This window comes from Pomacea canaliculata, linkage group LG7 (assembly GCF_003073045.1).
Source record: "Pomacea canaliculata isolate SZHN2017 linkage group LG7, ASM307304v1, whole genome shotgun sequence".
Taxonomy (NCBI): domain Eukaryota; kingdom Metazoa; phylum Mollusca; class Gastropoda; order Architaenioglossa; family Ampullariidae; genus Pomacea; species Pomacea canaliculata.
This window is the reverse complement of record NC_037596.1, coordinates 29,216,339-29,237,749: the sequence shown is the minus strand read 5'-3', so window position 1 is coordinate 29,237,749 and position 21,411 is coordinate 29,216,339. Positions and strand designations below refer to the sequence as shown.

General features: G+C 34.4%; 2 protein-coding genes and 3 long non-coding RNA genes across 5 annotated transcripts; all 5 read right to left on the bottom strand.

Moving 5' to 3' along the window:
- Positions 1–2,025: 2,025 nt before the first annotated feature.
- LOC112569377 lies at positions 2,026–4,723 on the bottom strand. Its single transcript, XM_025247174.1, has 6 exons — positions 4,609–4,723; positions 3,766–3,842; positions 3,390–3,499; positions 2,973–3,140; positions 2,322–2,368; positions 2,026–2,123 (listed from the first exon to the last, which is right to left on the bottom strand). The coding sequence occupies exons 2-6, from the start codon at positions 3,807–3,809 to the stop codon at positions 2,097–2,099; spliced, it is 396 nt and encodes a 131-aa protein (XP_025102959.1). The 5' UTR covers positions 3,810–3,842; positions 4,609–4,723; the 3' UTR covers positions 2,026–2,096.
- A 2,370-nt stretch (positions 4,724–7,093) lies between these two features.
- LOC112569345 (probable calcium-binding protein CML27) lies at positions 7,094–8,757 on the bottom strand. The gene is made up of 4 exons (XM_025247134.1): positions 8,586–8,757; positions 8,121–8,288; positions 7,872–7,918; positions 7,094–7,479 (listed from the first exon to the last, which is right to left on the bottom strand). Exons 1-4 carry the CDS (start codon positions 8,740–8,742, stop codon positions 7,420–7,422), a joined length of 432 nt encoding a protein of 143 aa, XP_025102919.1. The 5' UTR covers positions 8,743–8,757; the 3' UTR covers positions 7,094–7,419.
- A 5,986-nt stretch (positions 8,758–14,743) lies between these two features.
- On the bottom strand, positions 14,744–15,856 carry LOC112569414. Its single transcript, XR_003100417.1, has 3 exons — positions 15,764–15,856; positions 15,184–15,247; positions 14,744–14,918 (listed from the first exon to the last, which is right to left on the bottom strand). It is a non-coding gene; the product is annotated as an uncharacterized LOC112569414 (long non-coding RNA).
- A 2,007-nt stretch (positions 15,857–17,863) lies between these two features.
- LOC112569407 lies at positions 17,864–18,740 on the bottom strand. The gene is made up of 3 exons (XR_003100409.1): positions 18,470–18,740; positions 18,181–18,228; positions 17,864–17,961 (listed from the first exon to the last, which is right to left on the bottom strand). It is a non-coding gene; the product is annotated as an uncharacterized LOC112569407 (long non-coding RNA).
- Positions 18,741–19,260: 520 nt separating this feature from the next.
- LOC112569404 lies at positions 19,261–20,405 on the bottom strand. The gene is made up of 3 exons (XR_003100405.1): positions 20,320–20,405; positions 19,656–19,731; positions 19,261–19,338 (listed from the first exon to the last, which is right to left on the bottom strand). It is a non-coding gene; the product is annotated as an uncharacterized LOC112569404 (long non-coding RNA).
- Between the last annotated feature and the right edge of the window lie 1,006 nt (positions 20,406–21,411).

Genomic DNA, 21,411 nt, shown 5'->3' with positions numbered 1-21,411 from the left:
CAAAGGACAGCAAAGTACACGTGGATTCATGGACAAGTAAATGAATTATGAAGTCAACAGGAGAGAGATTTTGTTGCAGAGCAGAGAAGACTTTTAATTTCATCAAGGACTGTCACCTTGTTTTTAACATATTATTGCACACACACACACACACACACACACACACACACACACACACACACACACACACACACACACACACACACTTATTTTCGAAACACCATTCGTCGACTCTTGGTTCTAAAACAAGACTTATTTCAAACACAGTATGAACATTTCTGTATTATTTTAAGCATTTTTATATCTATCAAATCCTTTCTCGTTATTTTTTTTTTCCAAAAAATATGATTCCTTAGAAGCAATTTATGATTCAATGCCTCCTTCTGCGTAGGTAAGCGTGGCTATATGGAATGTCGTTAAGCTTACACCCCTGATATAACTCACTAAAACACCGTTTCTTGGCAACAAATCAACCATATATCATATAACAACATAGCTGTCACAAACCAAAATACAAATTTCACGGCAAGCCCTTTGTCACTTGATTTCATCCTCTTTGCATTCGACACGTGCAATATGTTCTCTCACGCTCTGTGGTGTCCTTAATGACATCATACAGGTGACCCGCGCTTGACCTAAGAAACCGATCTAATGATCGCAACTTAACCTACGTTACCTGTGTTAAACAAACAGATTTCAACGGTCTCTGAAAAACACAGTCTTCTAAGTGCCTGGGATTTCTACTTTATGGAGTGGTTTATGGAATAGCGAGAGCTGAACCCATGACATCCAACCTTTATTGTATTGGTGACAGGTATTGAGAAGGGAGACTATAGATATCCTATAATATCTTTACATTACAAATTAAATATTAACACATTAACATTAGTATACAAACTGAAGTGGCGCAGGATTCAGGGGTCAAAGTGGACAGCCACCCCTGTCAAAAGCGATACCGAGGGAAGAAAAAAACTTTTTTTATAACATCCTCCATGCTTGAGATGTGATTCTGAATACCAGTCCAGTGTATGTGATCTGCATTCTACCAGTATGTAATCAGTCGTGACAGACTGAATAACACATATCTTCAACAGTTTTAACTAGTCTGTTCCATAATATAATCCTCCGAGTCTCCTTTCCACACCCCACTCAAAACACGCCTCTCTCTTTTTTTTCAATTATTCTCTATATCTTTTCAATGCTACACTAACCAGAATGGATTCTTATTGTCATTTGATATATTGGAGAGTAAAAACATTTCTATGTGACCAATTTGTCGGTAACACTATAAAAGTAAATTCAAGTTTTATTGGGTCTTCTTCAGATTATATATTATTACAAAATGTTCGTATAATTCGATGAAGTTTGGAACTATAAATAAACGCATCAGTCGACTTGCTGGACTATTTCCAATATTTATATAAAAATGTAGAAAAGCCTTCCAGTGTACATTTTCACACCTTTAAGTCCCGTTGTCATGCACGCCTCATGGCAAACTAAACTTTATAAATTAATCTGATTTTGCCGAAATTACCAAGGTTCCGAAACGTTGCAGATGGCTGATGGCAGTCATCATATTTTCAACATGAGTAGCTACATTAACAGAGCTCACAATCAACTCTTTGTTTTTGAGACCAGCTGTCTGTTTTCTTTCTGTACAGCGCTTTGAGCCTGGCTTTGATGGTGGGATAAGGTGAAATACAAGTCAACTTTATTATGTTTATTATAAAATAATTTCCGCCACGTTAGCATTCACAGTGGTTGATCCTGTCACACACACACACACACACACACACACACACACACAGAAAAATATACAGAGAAAAAGAAAGACCTAGAGAGAGACAGAGAGAGAGAAAAAAAGATTTTTTAAAACAAACATATTTCAATCAAAAAGAATGAAACAACAGAAGAAAGTGAAGAGATATCAATGAAAAATGTACAAAGGGTTACAAAGCTCAAGAGCATTCAGTCAAGGTGCAGTGTTAACCCCACGCCTCTAAAACACACAACAAAATGTTTGTATTTGGCTTCGAAAATTTTACTTTTATTTTTCGCTTCCAGCAGCTTGTTAACACTCCGTCAAATCCGGTGTTTTATTTACGGTCATTGTCATCGAAGAGCTGTCAACACCGAAATGTAATCAAATATTAACATTCCTTACTATTGTACCCTCTGCATGCATTCTGAACTTTCTCTCTTACACTTTCTCTTCCAATCATCTCATATTATCTGTCTGTTTGTCTGTCAGTCAGTCAATCTGTCTGTATCTCTGTGTGTCGTTTTTATGTCTGCCTGTCTATCCATACTGATTCTATTACCAGAAAATAATTCTCCATGTATTCCACAATTGTGAGTCGGTGGTCCTCTGAAAACATAAATATACAGCCTTATATTATATATAATATTATATATCATTTATTTTATATAATAGTATATATATAACATTTTAGATATTTACACCTTTTTTGGAGGGGAATGTCCCTTCGGATTCTTACTGACTTTGACGATTCTCTAAGTTAATTTTGAGTTTGGAGTCCATGATTTCACCTGATGTGATTGTAGTGATTTTCCTGGACTGTATTTTGTGACTAGGACAATAACATTTTATTTCCTTTTTATGGTTTCAGATTATCTGTTGACTGACAGTCTTTTCTTAGATCAAATAATTTTCATGTGTTCAGTTTCTTTTTTATGCTCGTCGAGAATGACATTAACCTTGTGAAGCATCGCACGATAAAAATAAATTTTATTATTATTAGACACTGGAAAAATGTTGTATAAAATTCACTTTTTCCGTGATAGTTTTTCTTTTGGCAGCTAAGCAATTGACGGATCGATGAGAACAAAGAGGTAATTAAAAAAAATTGAGATGTATTTGTAGCTTTAAAATAAGCGTTTATCATTATCATTCAATAAGTTTACACTTTGCGTCGCGAAAACTTAGCCTAAGATATATATATATAACTCACTGTTACTGTCCAGGCCATTGAAAAAGAACACAACAGCTGATTTATCCAACAAGCCATTCTCCTCCAGGTCCTTTGTGTCGAAGAATTTGAAAGCGCTCTCGGCATCAAGAGGAGGCGACCCGGGAATTAAGTCAGAACCAAACTCTTCAAGAGTCAGCTGGTAATCGCCTGAAATAGTGATTTATATCTAGTGGGAAGCAAATATTTTATTTCTATAACTAGGGAAAGCTTCTTGGATATATTCACCAAATTACTAGAAGAAAATAGTGTTCATTTCATTAGACCTTCAAAACATGTTTAACTCATTGTGAAATTTTAACCCTTTATAAGAATGACACCGACATTGGTGCTGGGTGGGGTAAGGGTCTTGATGGTGACGATGGCGAAGATGACGACAATAAGGATAATAATGATTACCGTCCAAATCCATGTAGTTAAAAGTTTCCATCATTTCATGAAACAAAATGACATTGTCGTTGTTGCTGTCGGTAGCGTGGAACAGCTCGAAGACGTAGTTGGCGTCATTGCTGGAAAAATATTGTCTGCTCTCATTAATAAAGTGCATCTTGAATATGATGACATGTTACTTGTGTGTGCAAATAATTTAACTTTAGAAAGTGCAGTTTTCAGTTGCTTGCAAGTATATGGCGTAAAAAAATCAGATGAAAGGTTAAGTTGTAGATTCCTTGACTGATGATGTTCAAACTAATCCTAGTCATAGCTGGCAACATTTTAGTTACATTATTTTCTTCAAATTTAGCAATAATAGTCCTGGAAATAAATTGTCACTTACCCGAGCACCACACCCAGAAGTCCAAGAAAGATGACAAACTTCATTATGAAATATGCAGGTTGATCTAAAAAACTTTTCTGTCAAGATAAGATATTAGCAAATCATGATTTGTTGTAAAAGTAGTTTCAGTTAAAAAAATTTTTTTCTTAATTTTCAAACCTGTTTAAAGTATTGCTTACCTATACAGAGGTACCTTAGTACTCTTAATAAATTCATTCAAGAAGACAGGTACAGTAACTAATAAGGTCGGATACCTATTTTTGACAATAAATATTGTAGTTTTAAAAATCATAATTAAAGCACATTGATTAAGGCAGACTATTCATAAATAAATTATATTTCACCTAGCAAATAAATCAATGAATCAATAGAAACATAATGATTTGGCTTTAGGAAATTATCTCTACTGAACTAATATAACCTGCTAAATGTTCTTAATCTTTCAAACAAGCAGCAGCATCTGTGTTTTGTTTATACGCGACAAAAAATTCCACAAAAACGAATTGGGTTCAGTATTGTGCGAGAACTGAGCGGACCTGTCACGTGACCATAATGTTTCTACTGGAGCAGACAACCCTGGCAGACATCCAGTGTGCAAACGTCGGGCACCGAAGTAATTTTTTCTCTTCTAAAGGAATCAAATGCAAAATGCGACGAATTTCGAAACTGTAAAGTGTCGAGGTTTGACTATGCCTGTGAAGTGTACAAACATTTGGTCTCCTGTACACGATTAAAATACATAACAAACAGATATTTTAATTACCAAATCCCTATTTCAACTTAAACTGTTAAACTGTTTAACTTGATGTTCTCACACTATTTGTCATATTAAGGTGTACTAACCGTTTGATGCAGAGGCTTGGAAGAATGCTTCTGTTGTGATGTGTGGTCAGTAGCCAGCAGGGTAAATATGTATACTCGCCTTCGAATAAACAACTCAATAAATCAGGATTAAGTCTGGGAAAAAACATCTCCATTTTAACGTTTGACAGCTGGCCGGTGTCTGAACTTCAATCCAGGACATAATCTTAGGATTTACTCGAAGCGTGATAATATCATTTATAAAATATAAATAAAAGTTCTCAACACTTTTAATAAAAATTAAACCTAGCATTATTTTTACCTTTATCAATTTCTACGTAAGATTGATTTATGAATTTCATACGAGGAAGTGTTTAGCAGCTTAGGGCACAGTCAGCTTGTGTGTGTGTGAGTGCGTGCGTGCGCGGTCAGGCAAGGGAGACAATGAGGCTCGTCGTCGCGCAGATGGCGCATTAAGGGACCTGAGCCCTGGCTACCCGTGTGTGGATGGCGCTCATGACTGAGGGTGTTTAACGATCTATTCCTTGGTACAGATGTACGTAAGTAGAATGGTAAGGTGATGATATCATGATACCATGCTTTAATTACGATATGATAATAATAACAAAGACTGTAATGAGAATTATTATTGTTGGTTCCAATTTTCCGTTGAAAAGACCCATGACTACTAACTGAATAAAAATTTAATTTGAGTTCTGTCTTTGTAAATAAGTTTTTGGTATTAACATGCTGGAGAACTATTTTATATAAAAAACATTCTAAATCACCAATGGACTAATTTGTAATTACATGCTATGAATTTTTAAACTGGCGATATAGTGAACGATTTAATTTCAGTTGAAATCATGTAGCTGATATTTGTTGGCTTACTGTCAAGGCGGATGATGTTTTCTGGAAACTCTATATACAACGCAACTAAAACACACAACGCAGACCCATTATGATTTCTTATTTATTTCATAATACTCAAGTTTATGTTTGTTATAGATAATCAAATAAGAAGGGATGGGTTGATAGGATGGTTAGGCTATGATCTTTTGGCTGCGTTGATTTTTTTATATACGGGTATTTTATAGGGTAGCAGGTTGTGTGTTTGTCTGTGCGGAATGAAGTGAGAATTTTACTGAGTGTACTTTTAAAATGTGTTCTGTAGAAGTCGGGTTTCTTTCATTTATAATTTTTATTTTCTGCAAATTTGTTGTCTGTACCAGAGTTTTCACTGAACTCTTTTATCCCTTCGTCACAAATAGACCAACTACTAAACAAAAATATATCAAAACAACTAATCATAACCTACAGCAAAGTCGTTAAAATAGTTTCAGAATGAATGTTTATTTCAGACTTTCGCTTCCGACATGTGCAATTTATTCTATCATGCTCTGTGGAGTCGACATTTACAGTGTTCAGCGAGCTGTATCCAGCTTACACTCAAGCCGATTTGAGGGACGAGTTAACCCTCCATTGCCGTTCGTGCGTGTCCAGAGGTTTCCAATGAGAAAGAGAGGATTAATAGGTGAAGAACCCGGCATCATGTGATAAGGAACAAAACTCAGAAGATTATGAAAGCAAGGCGTCGACTGTACTTTAAACATTTGTTTGGTTTTACTATTATGCAAAACTCACTGCAGTGTACAGAAAGATCGCAGCTGTCTCCCCTTGTACATGAGATGCACAACACACGGTTTTGCTTCTTCTCTTGTCTTCTTCTTCCATGCTCTTCGGTTATGTGTTTTTATGGTGTCATCATATGACGCCTATATTTTCTGTATGCTTTTCTGTTGGTTCGTTTGTAATCATGCACAGTGCACTCGCTGATCTTATCTGCACATGTTAATTTGTAGGTCCTTCCTATGAGACTCCATACACCGTAATCACTTCTCCTGCAGGCTACCATGCGTTATAGTCCTTGATGTGAATAACAGATAAATAAATCAAGACCAAGCTTCTCATAAGAAAAACCTCTGCTGCCGTTTAAACTGTAGGTAACCTTGACAGGTAGCGGTGTACTTAACGATAAATACAAAACAATCCCATGATGTATGTTAAAAAGTAATAATTAATCATTACCTGTACATGCGAGCAATAGATTTTCAAAAAATGTTGCCGGTTATACATTTCAGTAAATTTACGAATTTTAAAAATATATTAATCTCAAGAAGCTTTGATCACAATGATATCTTTGTACGTGCAGGCGTGAGGCAGGGGAGACAATGAGCCGTGATGTCGCGAGAGTGACTAGTTGTCGGACTTGATCACTAAACGTGCACACGTGTACTGTCATTATCTTTGATGCATGCATACTTATTGAAGTTGTGAGAAGCTAATATTGTGTGTCTTTTACTACAATTTAGTAATGATGAGAATTTAGAAGACTTTTTTCTAGGAGCTCTAACAAAAGGACAGTGAAATAATTAATGTTTGCATTCATGTGTCACTCGCACAGACAAGAGAGCCAAACATACCATGCATTACATGTTTCAGACAGTAAAACTGCAGAAAATCCTTTTCTTCACACGATTTTATTAATAATTCATCAATGTTGTTTTTATACAAATGGTGTTATCATCATTATCTGCTTACATTTCAGCGTCTTCTTTTATTATTAGCGCAGATTAAAATCAACATGATAAAAGATTTTCGGTATCATGAGTAGCATTAGTCTGGTGTTAGTGTATTTTAATCCACTACCAGTTAAAAATAGCCACCATCGTTATTTCAAACATTATGAATTTTATTAGAAGCCTATGTCCTGTCTTGCCGTTAGTAGGATAGTTGCTCGTTTGGAGTAACACACCAGTTTCCTCCCTTGCCGGATGTGGTACTGCGATCATGTTAATCCTCAGATGAGGTGTCAGATGAGGTGTCAATCTTTTCTTTGAGACCACTGAGCATCTGCCAGACAAAAGTAATTTAGAAAAGAGCAGCTTTTTAAACTCTTACATTATTAGTCATGTTTGCTTACTCTCATTCACAATGCTGCATTCAAGTTTTCTATGACTAATTTATTAGAATTTATTTGACGAGATGATGTTGATGATGATGATGATGGAGGAGGAGAAGAAGATAGTGAAGCCAGAGAAGGAGGTGGATGATGAAGACGATGAGAAGAGGAAGAGAAGAAAGAAAAAAAGAGAAGAAGAAGAAGAAGATGATGATGATGATGATGATGATGATGATGACTATGATGACAGTGATGAGGAGGAGAGTAAAGAGGATGAGCAGGAGGATGGTGACAATGAAAGCCTATGGCGGTAAATGCAGTAAAGTTGTCCATATGATATTACCTGTAGACAGCTCTTTTTATATTCTTTAAATGAGATTTTCCCGTCATCTGAAATTTAAGTTCAGTAGTTTAAAAAGTGAAGCGTATAACATAAAACAATGTTAAAATTATGCACGCAGCATATTTTAAAGCAATTAAGGTAGACATTTATTGTTACGCGATAAAAGATCACATTTTCAAGAATGTTATCGCATGTAGGTATGAGCTGGAAATACTTTTAAAAACTTGGCCTCAAAGGTGTCACACTCACTGTTAGCGTCGATAAGGAATTGAATGCGCTGAATAACTGCCCTACGGACCACTCCGTCAGCAGCGCCATCTAGTTCGTCGTAGAACTTGAAGTAAGACTCTATTTCATTCAGGGACATCTCGCTTGGCTTACTAGCTAAGCACTCGTCAATGGTCACGTTTCCGTCGTCTGCGAAAGAGATTTGTGAAAACATTTCCGACAATTAAACGTGTGTATCTCTTCACTCTAATTCACATCCTCCAATTAATAAACTTTACTAACCTTTTTATTCTTATCAAAATATTAGGTGTTTACCAATGTACATTATGTACACACGTATGTAAGCGGAGTTTTGTATGCTGTAGAGTAGCCTTGATGTAGCTAATAAGTAGAAATAGCCAAAATATGTGAATTAATAAACGATAATCATTAGAAAAGGTGACAACTACGACGATTCCTTAAAATGATAATTATAATGATGACTACTGTTTGTGTCAATCTCATCAAAACGAGACAGCAGTTCCGGGAACTGTATAAACCCATCTCGGTTTTCGTCGATACCGTTGAAAAGTTTTCTGATATTTTGGTTGTCGTACCTAAAAATATAAATCAAAAGATTTAGTTGTAGTCTTAATTTAGTCATGCCGCAAATTGTAAATATGTCAACAAGATGTGTCAGTAGTGCTGTTGGTGCTAGTTGTGGTGTGTGTGTGTGTTTGTGTGTGTGCGTGTGTGTGATTACTCTTATTTACTGCTTCAAACTATATCTTGTGAAAAAAAGACTTGTGTTCTAGGACATTTTTTGACTTTCTTGAATATACTCAAAACGTTACTCGTAACTGGTGATACTTACTTAAGTATAAACTCTTCTAAAAGACTGAAAGAAATCATTGCTTACCAAGTACGCAGCCAGAAGACAAATAAGAATGATAACCTTCATTGATAAAATCTGCGGTTAGTTCTGCCTGTCAACATAAAGAAATGCAACATTATCTCTGAATTTTTGGAATTTATAAATTTTATTAGTCTAGTTTTTATGACTTCTCCTACATTTTGACTTCAGCGGGTTTCCCTCAGATTTATCTTCAGAAATATTTATTCGGATACTTGTTTAGTCAGAAAACTATTCAGAAAATACTGCTTTTAAACTGTTTAATGGGCAAAGAAAATAGGTTGGTGTTCTTTTTATACATAAAAAATTAATCTTGCTGTTGCACTCGTGCCGTAATCGCCAATAATGAACTGTAGATTGTATGTCTGTATGTCTAAAGAAATTCTTCAACTGGTCAGCATTGCTTGGTTTACACAAACATTCTAATGAAGAAATAGCAGCTTGCCAGTTAAGTGAGCTTTATAAAAACATAATAAAGCTTTTAGAGAATGTTTCACATCTTACAATGTTACTTACTGTTTGAAGCAAGTCGCCCGTGGAAGAAGAACACTTTGGTTGTGAAGCGTGTACGGCGCGAATCAGTAGCTAGAGGACGACTATATATATTTGCTTCAGTGACTAAGATCAGTAATCAAGACTAAGCTTGTAAGAAGAGAAAACCTCTTGCTCCGTTAATCTGGAAGTAAGGAATTTGACAGGTAAAGGGAGCGCTGAACAAATAAAACAAGACTATGCCCATGATGTACCGAGAAAACGCGGTGAGGGGTTTAATCATGATTATCTGGAAGTTAATCTTCGCGTGCTGGCAATAAAATGTCACCAACGACTCCTAGTGTTTATTTCTACAGTTCAGTTAATTTACGAATTCTTTACATTCATTGACCTACAGCAGCTGTAGTTCACATATGGATGTGTGGCACTTGTTTGTATGTCATGCAGGGAGACATAAGACGTGTCGGTGCAAGAGCTAGTTAGGAAAAGGGACCGGACTTGAACTAAAAAAAGGAAAACCTACGAAAAGAAACTGAGAGATAGACAAGTTTCAAAGTATGACAACCCTGCAGGCTAACTGTGTATCAAGCTATTGGTTCGATTTTCATTTCCTTATAATTCTTTTAATTTTCCTCTAACTAATGGATATCTAATAATAACATAAAGAAATGTCACGATTTTAATTAAAATCTGTTTGGTCAGACTTTGCTCAATGACTTGAAAGATTTATCCATTTATGTCAGCTTAGTACTAAGAGCATTTTAGGCTGATCCAGACATTCCAAGATTACGTCTGGTAAGAAGTAGATAATTCGTTAACATTAATGTAGAAAAAAAAGTTCTGTTTTAAGTAGTCATTAAACGAAGAAAAATAATAAAAGAAAAAAAAATCACACACACATATTCTTCGTTACTGTCTTCTCGGCTCACACGCACACACCACAACGCTCTTTATAAGTAAATGTACTGACGGCTCTGAGACTATATTTTCTATTGCAACTCATAAAGATTTTGTTTTATGAAAGTTTTCAGAGAAGTTTCTCCTTATTTTGTATTTTATATCCTTTTTTACATGACATTATAGAACTTTTTCGCTTCTAAAAAAATTTATTGTTTACGTTGTGCGAAATTGTATGAAAGTTAAATTTTAGCATTGTTTAAATAATATTTCGAAACGATAATTTGATACACATGACGTAGTTCGGCTCCTTAGGCACAGAAGTCACAATTCATTTTGGTATCCACAAATTTTAAAAAAATCGAAACCATGTTTTACACAAGTTGTACTATAGAACTAACATGGAATGATTTTCAAATTTCAGACTTTTGCTCTATGGTGTTATTATTTGTCATAAAATGATGTTGATCTACCTTTCGGGTCAATGGCGCAGTGAGTGTTCGAACAATTTACTGTCCTAAAGATGGATATGTATTCCCTGCTAAGATATAAGCACGAAGTGATATGGACTAAGTTGAGCCCCTCACTGCTAAGTTAACTACTTTGAGATCAGAAGGATTCTCATGATTCAGGTAGAAAGAATTACCTCAACACATAGAGTGTGAACTGGCATGTATAAGGAACGCTACCATGACAGATAGTTTAAATTAAGAATGATAAGAAATCAAGAGATGGAGCTATCTGAAAGTGGTTTTCTGATTGCCATCAGCAATAGAGAGATATTCAGTGGCGACTACATAAGAGTTTCTCATCTGCATATTGTTAGAGTTAAGATCAAAATTCTACTATTGGTATCGTTTTTTCAGCTCTGCCTCCCATCCAGTCTAAGATTCCTACAAGTATTTAGTACGTGAATGAGTCTATCCCTTTTTTATTGCGACTTCAACTTCGCTACTCGAAACTAATTAGTGATCTGTCGCAAAAAACTTTCCTCAAGTCCAATAATAATATCTATATTTAAACCGTGCTCAATCAAACACTCTTCCATAATAATTAACGCTCTGGACATTCTGACTCATTACATCTTTCATTCTACTGTAATGTAAACTCATATCTCCTTTATTTGCTAGACCATGTGATGAAATTAACCTAAAACAAATCAAATCAAAAATGTAAAATATAATTATTACTTCATTACTATCAACATATCATCAGATTAATCCGCTATATTCATATGTGATTATTTCTAAGTATATATATATATTTCTAAAGATCTCTTTCCTTGAGAAAGTTCTTTGATCATCTGATATTCCTTAACGAATATGATAAGATTCACACAACACTGACTTTCTTCCCTATTCACACTTATACATCCTTTAATTGTAACACAACACACAACAACAACATGATTTGGACTCTGTGATACACTGTAAGTACTCTGATACTCTTGACAGACGAGTCCTCCACGATACAGTTGTCTTGAAATCAATATAAAATAATCTGTAGAGATATTCCCAAAAGGGTTTACTTAACATACTCATACATGTTCCTTGTTACTCCCATCTTTATGGCGCTCCTTACTCTCATTATCTTTCCTTTACCTCTGCTCTTGCCCCTGTCTCATTACATTGCCGCTATACTTCAAATTGAAACTAAAGTACATGATCGTTTCCATATACAGCTGTAAGCGAAGTCTGATGTTAGTGTGATTCTCAATTGCAACGCTGTCAGATGACGTGAATCACTAAATCATAATAAATCATAGGAAGTCATAATGGAATTAGATTTTTTTTTTTTTTGATAAGCATTTTACCATGGCTATAATAGTATAATAATTATATAAATATAATACATGAATTGATACAAAATAATTACTATATATCATTTGAAATAAAACAATCCATGATACATATATTATAATATAAATTTAAATCATGTTATTAATCAATAGAATAGATGATAGACTGATTATTATCTATATATATTATATATATATATAATAATCAATATATATATATATAATAATATATATATAATTATTATTTATTAATAATAATTTATATTATATAATATTTTATATAATTAAGATAATAATTTATTAAATTAAAAACGCTACCTATCATTACGATTTCAACAGTTTGAATTTATTAAAGCCGTAGTCACGTGTATTGCCGTTATTTAAACTTAGTAGTCTGTAAAACTGCTTATCCAAAAACAAAAAAAAAAAATAGGATTTATCCATATCTCTTCTACGTTTGATAGATTTATTTCATTTCACCGCTCATAAGTTGCTGTACAGCTGTGCCACATGCAGCTACTCATGGAGCATGTGTGTTGCGCCAGGCAAGGGACGACAAGAACGCCTGTCGAGATGCGGCAGATTGGCCGGCAATTAACGGCATTGATCCCCGTGTTGCTTTGCGCGTGTGATTGAAAATGTTGTTTAACGAGCTTCTTCGTTGCAGATGAATAGGAGATGTGTTAAGACGCTAGTTCAGAAGAAGACCATACTTGTAATACAGATATGTAATATGAAAAAGATAAGATTGGTGTGGTTTCCACTTTCGTTAAAAATAGTTAAAAGTGATCTGGATATGATGATGATGTGAATGATGATGATGATGATGATGATGATGATGTTGATGATTGATGATGATGATGATGATGATGATGACAATGAGGAGGAGGAGGGTAAAAGGAAACCAAGAATGATAAAACTAACAATTAAGGCCCATGATCTATCTTTTCGATTCCATAAATAAAAGCAATGTTAACAAGTCCACAACCTATATGGAGAGCCAAGATAATTTGCTTTCAGAATATTTATTTATTATCCTCCTGGAATCATTGCCATAGCTGTTATTATTGCTAAAGCGCTGGATGTTTTCATGATGTTGCCACGTATCTGCGAACAAGAAAAATCCCTTATTATTGTGTACATGGCACATCCACCTCTCATAAACAAAGTCAGGTGGGAAAGTTGCATGTCCTTTACACAATAATACAAGGGATACTATCTATCCATTTTTTGTACAGTGCTTTAAGAACTTAACGCAAATAATCTACAGTTTCCAAGGATACATTTATTTTGCAGTTTGCAGCAAAAGGTTAAGCTACTGTGTCTGGAGCACAGCAAACCAAAACTCACACACACACGCACAAACCAAAAACCAAAATGCAAAAAAAACAACAAAACCCCTTAAAAAACAATCAACCAAAAGTAAATAGAACAACAAAATTAACCAACCAAACAACCCTTTTGTTTCCACATTGTTATCCCCCTTTAAAGCAGATTCCTATGTTGTGCTGAGCAAGCTTCCCACCTTTATGTCTGAGAATGCATCTTACCTTTCATGTCATATTTTTCTATCTCAATTCCTCTGATATCATTATGTGTCCCCTAGAAGACCAATACTTACACACATTAGCAAAAATGTTTTTTTTCTCACTACCCTAGGTTTTTTTTTTTTTAACTTTCCCCAAGTGCTTTGAATTTGCTTTACACCATTAGATATTTCTAGATGACTTTCCGTAGAGGAGCAAGTGGTATTACCTTTTTAGAAGTAAATTCATATTCGTTGAAACAGATTATCCCGTCGTCTGAAAACGGAATATAGTTCAGACACTTGAACAATAAGGAATTCAACTAATATGTCGCTTTGCACTATGATTGTAGGACACAAAGCAGTTTTAGATAAGTTAACACTTTTAAACTTAGATGGTCATAGATATAAATAGTATATTCAAAATTATAGCTTATGCGAATATGAAATGCATTTACAACAGTTTACTTTTATGTCTCAAGACCTGATGAGAAAGTACAACTCACGTTAACATCATGGTAGTAAATGCGGTGTCATGAGTGAGTAACGAAGCACTTCCATCACTCACACCGTCCATCTGCGTAGAAGCTGTAAGTTGCCCTGACTACAGCTGGTAGTGTCTTCTGGCAGTAGAGATGTAGCGAAGCTCCTTGAGGCTGACTATTCCATCAGCTACAAACAGATTTTGTGGTGTTGTCAGTCCCATTATTCAATTCAATACTCCAACAGTTCATTGAATCACCAAGACCTCTTGCTAACCCAGAAATATAATATTTTACAAGGCTTCTGCTAAAGCTAAATTCTTTGGGGTCCCAGGGACCCCTTCTTCAGATTTTTAAGGGGTCCCTGTTCTTCGCCCAAATTTGAAGGGGACCTCATTGACGAAAATTGAAGGGGTCCTCCGAACTTTTAATGCGTAATGTTCGCAATTCTTTGCGTAAGCAGAAGCCCTGATTTGATTGCTACAATTTGTGACAAATTAGAATGTTAATTTTTTTTTGATTGCTTAAGTCCATAACAGATGATGACGACGACGACAATGATGATGACAACAACGTCTGTTTCATTGGTTATATATATAAAAAAAGAGAAATTAAGCAAGTACCGTCTAGGTCGTATTTCCTGTAGTGAATAATCCATTCAAGCAGAGTGATTTTGCCATCATGATTTTTGTCGATTGCGTCGAAGTATTTCCGAAATTCCTTAGAGTCATAGCTGAAAGTTTCGAATATTTTTTCTAATTTTACTAATGAATTGTTGATATTAAAGAAATCATTTTAGAAAAAAAAATAATCTTCACTTCTGCCTCCCTTTTATTTTTAGTCTGCATTGCTTAATTGCAATTTTTTCTGCAAAGTCATTGCAATTTTTTTCAGATAATATTTTAAGTTAAGAACTTCTCATTCCCACTGAGACATTCTAAAATGTCAGAATGTTTTGGTATCAAAGTATTATTGTGCAGTATAAAGGTGACTTTTACCCACTCACAGCAACCAGAAGACTTAAGAGAACGACAATCTTCATTGTGAAATATGCGGATCCTTCTGCAAAAAAGATTTAGCAATATTAAAATATTGTCAATCATGTTTTACCATCTAAAACATTCTACTATTTATATATTTTGAAGAAACAGTGATTATCTTATGGATAATATAACACTGATGTGGGATTCGTTCAAAACCAGTTGTTTGTTGAGCAAATGTGACATGTGAAACAATAATTATTTAGTGAAAATCTTGTTTTATTATTGTATTAAATTTATTGTATACATCAAAAGCCAATGTGGGCAATACCTTGATAATAAACATGAAAGAGTTCTGGAATTAAAAAAAAAAGTTCTTCAACAATTTTATTTTATCGCTTACATTTTATTTTATCTTTAAAGTTTAGAACCTAAAGTTTATTGAAAATACTGCACGCAATGTATCTAATTTGTGAAAAATAAGAATTAAATTTAAGCTAACACAACAAATCGTTTAAAAATTTAATGTACATTTACCCACTGTATTTAAAAAGAATAATAGTGATAAGTTTAAAGTATGTAAACCATTACTACTTACCGATTGAATCAGATGAAGGTCAGTAAAACAAGATTTGTTTGAGCTGTTGGTGTGAGTGGGACACGAAAAAGCAAATATATACTGTTGTTGGCGGTCAACAGATTACTCATTCAGGATGAAGCTTGTCAAGAAAGAATATCTTAGTTTTTAATTAAAGTTGAGAAGTGAACCCTACTTGAACTTAATCACGTGTTATTTGAAATGCAGCCGTAAGCTGTGGTATAAAGTTGTAGTAATTAATTTTTTAATTAAATGTCTTAATATTTCTTATATATTTTTCTAAAGAATTATAGAAACATAGCCTTGTCTTTAGCTCCCACTTTACTTGTGTGTGTGTGTTTTTTTTAAATTTTTAAATCTTCTTGAACAATCACCACATCATGTCGACTTTGAGGGATTGCTATATGTCATCTAAACATTTATTTCGACAACGCAAGTGGGTCTACATTTATTTCGACCGTTACTTAATTTATCACAGTTAGGTATTTCTTGTTTTCTCGAAATTCATTAGATAAATGTGAGGCTTATATAAAGCTAAGGGATTATCAACATTAATATCTCATCGTCAATATTGTTCATGCTTTAGTAGGTGGCTTTACTATGATCAAAACCAGGGTTGGGCAATTAATTTTCCCAAGGGGCCGGATGAGAAACTGGGATGGTTCTAGAGGGCCGGACTAATATAGTTAACTCAGTTTTACCCAATACTGTATATATAGTATATTTACTGGTGGGCGGCCAGCGGGCGGGCCGGTCAGAGACAGAAGGCGGGCCGGATCCGGCCCGCGGGCCGGCGTTTGCCCAGGTCTGATCAAAACCAATAATGTTATTACACTGACACATGCTCGTAGCTTCATATATTCAAAATAAACCAGAGAGAAAAAAAAGAGAAACACAATCTGCAATATCGGGAAAAGGTAGCTAGTCACTTTGGAATCTCTGTGTGTGTGTGTGAGGGAGAGAAATGGACAGAGAGAGAGAGTCGGAGTGCCTTTCTACATTTCAGTATATTCTATGAAATATTGACATCACGTCTAGATCAACCAATTATATATATATATATACACACACATATATTTTTATCTTAAGTTCTCCTGACAGTCTTAACAAAAATTAGTGTAGGTCGCAAAGTGTTTATTTCATTTCAGAGCTTCAAATTTTAGAATAAATCAAGTTTGCAAATTAAAATTATTGCGTGTCCGTAACTTGATGGTTATAGTGAATTGTCATAATATTCAACATATGAATGGGAGGTAATGGGCAGAAAAAAAAGACAGAAAAGAGGATCGCAGTAATCCCCCTTATATTAGATCTTTATTCGTGTTCTTCTTCCTCTACAATCGCTGATACACATGTCCAGAAGCCGCGGGCTACCTGCAGCAGCAGCCTATGGGTAAACCTTGTGTCATCATCGTTAGTCAAACATCAAGGGGACCGACACTGTCTTTGATGTGCATCGTTAGTTACTTTAGAGTCCCTTATTCAAAGTGGACAGACATTTCTATTACTACCTACACTGCTGCAGTATGGCACTTGAAGGTTTCATTACTATGTAACAGAAAATAGTGTGTACAATCTGATGTTCTAGTTGTTTTGAAAAAAATGTGATAAAGGAGTTATATAGAAATATTCTAAATTAGTAGCAGTTTACATGTTAAAGTATTTGATGCTTAGAACCATGAAAGGATAAATAATAATAAGTGTAGTTTATAATTTTTTCTGATATATTATTATTAAAAATTAATGTTATTCGTTGTTGTCTCCTATCGCGTCAAAAAGAAACACTTATGAGATGCATGTGATATGCAATAATTATATTTAGTAGCTTTGATACTCGCTAGAAGGAAGTAAATTTATCGTTCGCAAATTTCACCAGTAGTACATGTATATGTTTTCTGGTATTATATCTACTAATGTTGTGACAGCTGTGAGAGGTACCATGCTGTATTTAAAAATTAATATGATAAATCATCATGTATAAAACACCAGAAGACAGAAAAGAAATCAACAACATAATGTACAGACATCAACAAGTACAAAACTCACAATGCAATGTTTACACCTTACAACGCAAACAAACAAGAAAAATCGCAAATGATTGTTAGAAAGTTGAAGATTTAATAGTCTCTTCATGCAGGGGTCACACCAGGCTGTCACTTAGTAGTTCACCTAGGCCTGTGCTTGTAATTCTTGAAGAGCTGACACACAACAACAAAATCAAGTGTAAATAATCATTAAAATCTTATTTTCTGCATTATTCTTAGTTTAACCCTAGATACTCATGTTAAATAAGTTTATCGGGGTAACCAGTAGGATACTATTACTTTATCTCTCTTTCTGTCACATTCTTTTCCTAAATATTCATCTTTCTGTTTTTCTATGTGTCTGCGTGTCTGCCTATCAGCTATTTATAATACCAGCAGAAAATTCCTGTTCGATCTCTTCACGTGTGAGTTTTCCGTCGTCTGAAAATGTAAACATAGTTTAGAGAAAACAATACTGCAAGTAGAAAAGGACAATTAGTATTTTTTTAAACAGAAAACAGTTTCAAATTGGAGAAAACTGACAAAAAAGAATGACGACCAAGAAATCAACGATTTCAACTACACTTTTGTTAGATGAAAAGAAATTGCTTTTATCATTTACTTTATTTCTACATTTGCATGTTGTATCCCAAAGGCCTTGTTCAAAAGCTTTCAAACTTACTGTTGCTGTCCAGTCTTTTGAAAAGGGCTTCAGCAGAAGACGGACTTATGAAGCCTTTTTCATGTCCGTCCATTTTGTCGAAGATTTTAAAAGCTTTCTCGACTTCAAGAGGGGGTGAACCGGGATGTGTTCCAGCGGCGAATTCTTCAAGGGTCAGATGTTGATCTCCTGTAAAAGTAAACGTTATGTTACCAAGGTGTCTTAACAAAAAACAACTCCGCAAAGCTTATATACCTTTACAAGATTTTGTCCTAAGTTCAGCAACCCCAAACACCAAACTTTTTAATGACCATGTTCATTAAAAGCGGCTCGTTAATGGAAAACAATACCCGACGGCCCAGCCCTATACATTCAATCCGCATCTTCATTATAATTTTCTGAAAAGGCTTTCAGATATTTAATGGTCTCAAATGTCATCTCAGTGAAACAAATTCACACAAGAGACTGTTCTAGAATAGCAATCACATGAAAGTATTTAAAGAATGCAACTGGTTGACAAAATCGGAATACCCACAGCAAACAACCGACAGCAAAACATGTAAACACTTGTCCCAGTCAGAGACACGTAAGTGGCAGTCAGAAAATAAACCCTTTGTTTTTAAATTTCACTGACAGGTGCTTCGGTTACTACATTAAAGAGCACACGAGCATTAAGTATAATTATTAATAATAATTATAATAATTCGATCAGATTGATTCAAGTGTAATTTAGGCCTAAAATTTTAAAATTAAAATTAAAATTATGATAATGATGATTACCGTTCAGGTCATCATGCAGATAGTTGGCAAACCATTCACTGAACCCAACAACCCCATCCTTGTTGTCGTCCAAATATTCAAACATTCGAGCAGCGTAGTTGTCAGGAGAGCTAATAATATAAAAAAATTGTTTTTTTTTTCAGATCTGATTAATACATGGTACCTTAAATATACTGTCGTGTTACGGCAGATTAAAAGGTGATGCTGGTAGTAGTGGAAGTGCGTTTGTATGTGTGTGAGTGAGAAAGAGAGAGTTTGTATATATATATATATGTATTTATATGCATGTGTGGGTGAGTGAGTACCTGTATGTGTGTGACTGATTGTAGCTGACTGTGACGACCTTTTACCTGTAGACTTTTTCAGACTACTTAAAATAAGTGTAGGTTCTTCTGTTGATTGCTACCTAAGACAAAGCGACTTTTACCTGAGCGCAACAGCCAGGAGACCAAGAAAGACGATAACCAACATGATGTATTCTGCAGGTAAGTCTGCAAACTGATCTGTCAAGAGACAATAATTAAAAATAATGATATATTCTTAAAGCATCCTCTTGCTATGGCTTAAAAAGTAATTAAAAAAAAAAATGGAAATTCTCACATGTTTATGTTTTGAACATTTCATATAGCTGGTTATATTCTCTAAAATATTAATTTTTTTCATTTAAGTTAATAAGTATGTGAGCAGTAGTTTTATTTCAAAATTATTATTATTAAGCGCCGATTAATGTAAATTTGACGAATAAATTTAATTTTTAAGCTTAAAAAAAACGAAAGCTCTTTAAAAAAATAATATTGTCTAACTGATACATCGTAAAATCACGCTTGTAATAGAAAAATTATTACTTCAAACAAATTATAATCTCGAAACTCTTTCACGTGCTTTTTCCTTTTATTAAGATTAAGAATTTCTCACACTTCTATGTATGACACCTTTGTTATTCAAGTATTTCAGAACATGCAGTGCAACCCGCAAATTACAAGTGACCGTTAGCTCCATCAGATTACTGTAATAAGACAAATCGCGATCTAAGTTTTCTACTTCAAACAGTTTAACAGCCACCTGCAGTCCTTTACTTATACTGTACTTACCGTTTGAACTCGAAGAAGGTCAGCGAGTCTGAGAGTGCTTGAGTTGTGGTATGAGTCTAGTAGATGGCAGGACCGAATATATACCTCTCCGTCGTCACAGAGATTTTAATAAATCGGGGCTAAACCAAACATTTACTAAATTACATCTAATTCTGTAACAGGTATCAATGGCTGTTTGTGACATGTTATTAATCATTACTCTTTGTGTATAACAGTTTCCAGTAATTAGTTCTACGTGTGACTGCTCGTGTGGTGTTTACTACAAGATGAAGTCCGCACCAGGTGTCGTCAAAGTCTATTTGTTCCCGTCTGCGCATGTATATGTATAACATACACTGTTTCATATATCTGGAATGTAAAATCAAATGCCTTAATGCAAACTTTCTCAAAGATGGGTTTTTAATCCATGAGTCTGGAAGGTGCTTAACGGGCGATGCATTTATCAGGAAAACATGAGCAAAGAAAAAAGCATTAGCTGTATTATACATTGTTTTTTACACTAAGTTTATTGTTTAGGATTTGTGTACATTATTTCTCTTCTTTTATTTAGCATCATCGACATAAAATAAATAGCAACCCATGTAGACAGGATCTGGTGTTGAATGAACTTTAGTTATAAAGAATATTGAAAAATTGGTCTTATTGAATTTTAAAAAAAGTCAGCGACAATGAAAATACTGACACTGCTGACAAAAGACTTGTTACATGATAACAATGTCAACTGGCCATTCTCTTTGCAGGTTAATTATTTCGTCTACTAGTCTTTAAAACTCATAATGTAGTAGTTTTATTACAAATGCGATGAGAAGTACATAGACCACAACAAGTTTCAATATTATACATATATATAACTACAACATATAAAAATACCTATTAAAATCACGTGTTGCTTGCATAGTTTTTTAAAGTAGACATTGTCTTCTGATTCGAAAGAAAGAATATTTTAATGAACATAGCACAAGAATAAGCTTTACATTTAGTAATTGTGTGTATTTACTTTTGAGAAACGTCATCTGGATGTCAATATATATTTTTAGATACATTTTGAACTTATTTGATAAATTTACATTTTGCAGTTGAGGTCTGAACACC

What these genes read in the sequence shown, in the direction of transcription:
- LOC112569377 (XM_025247174.1), bottom strand. Translation starts at nt 3,809, where the DNA reads ATGAAGTTTGTCATCTTTCTTGGACTTCTGGGTGTGGTGCTCGG. An exon ending in CAATGGCCTGGACAGTAACA is followed by an intron (nt 2,369 to 2,972) that starts GTGAGTTATATA and finishes TTATGTTTTCAG; the next exon opens with AGGACCACCGACTCACAATT. An exon ending in ACATGGAGAATTATTTTCTG is followed by an intron (nt 2,124 to 2,321) that starts GTAATAGAATCA and finishes CGGTGTTGACAG; the next exon opens with CTCTTCGATGACAATGACCG.
- LOC112569345 (XM_025247134.1), bottom strand. Translation starts at nt 8,742, where the DNA reads ATGACTAAATTAAGACTACAACTAAATCTTTTGATTTATATTTTTAGG. An exon ending in TGATGAGATTGACACAAACA is followed by an intron (nt 8,289 to 8,585) that starts GTAGTCATCATT and finishes TCTCTTTCGCAG; the next exon opens with ACGACGGAAACGTGACCATT. An exon ending in ATAAAAAGAGCTGTCTACAG is followed by an intron (nt 7,480 to 7,871) that starts GTAATATCATAT and finishes TTTGTCTGGCAG; the next exon opens with ATGCTCAGTGGTCTCAAAGA.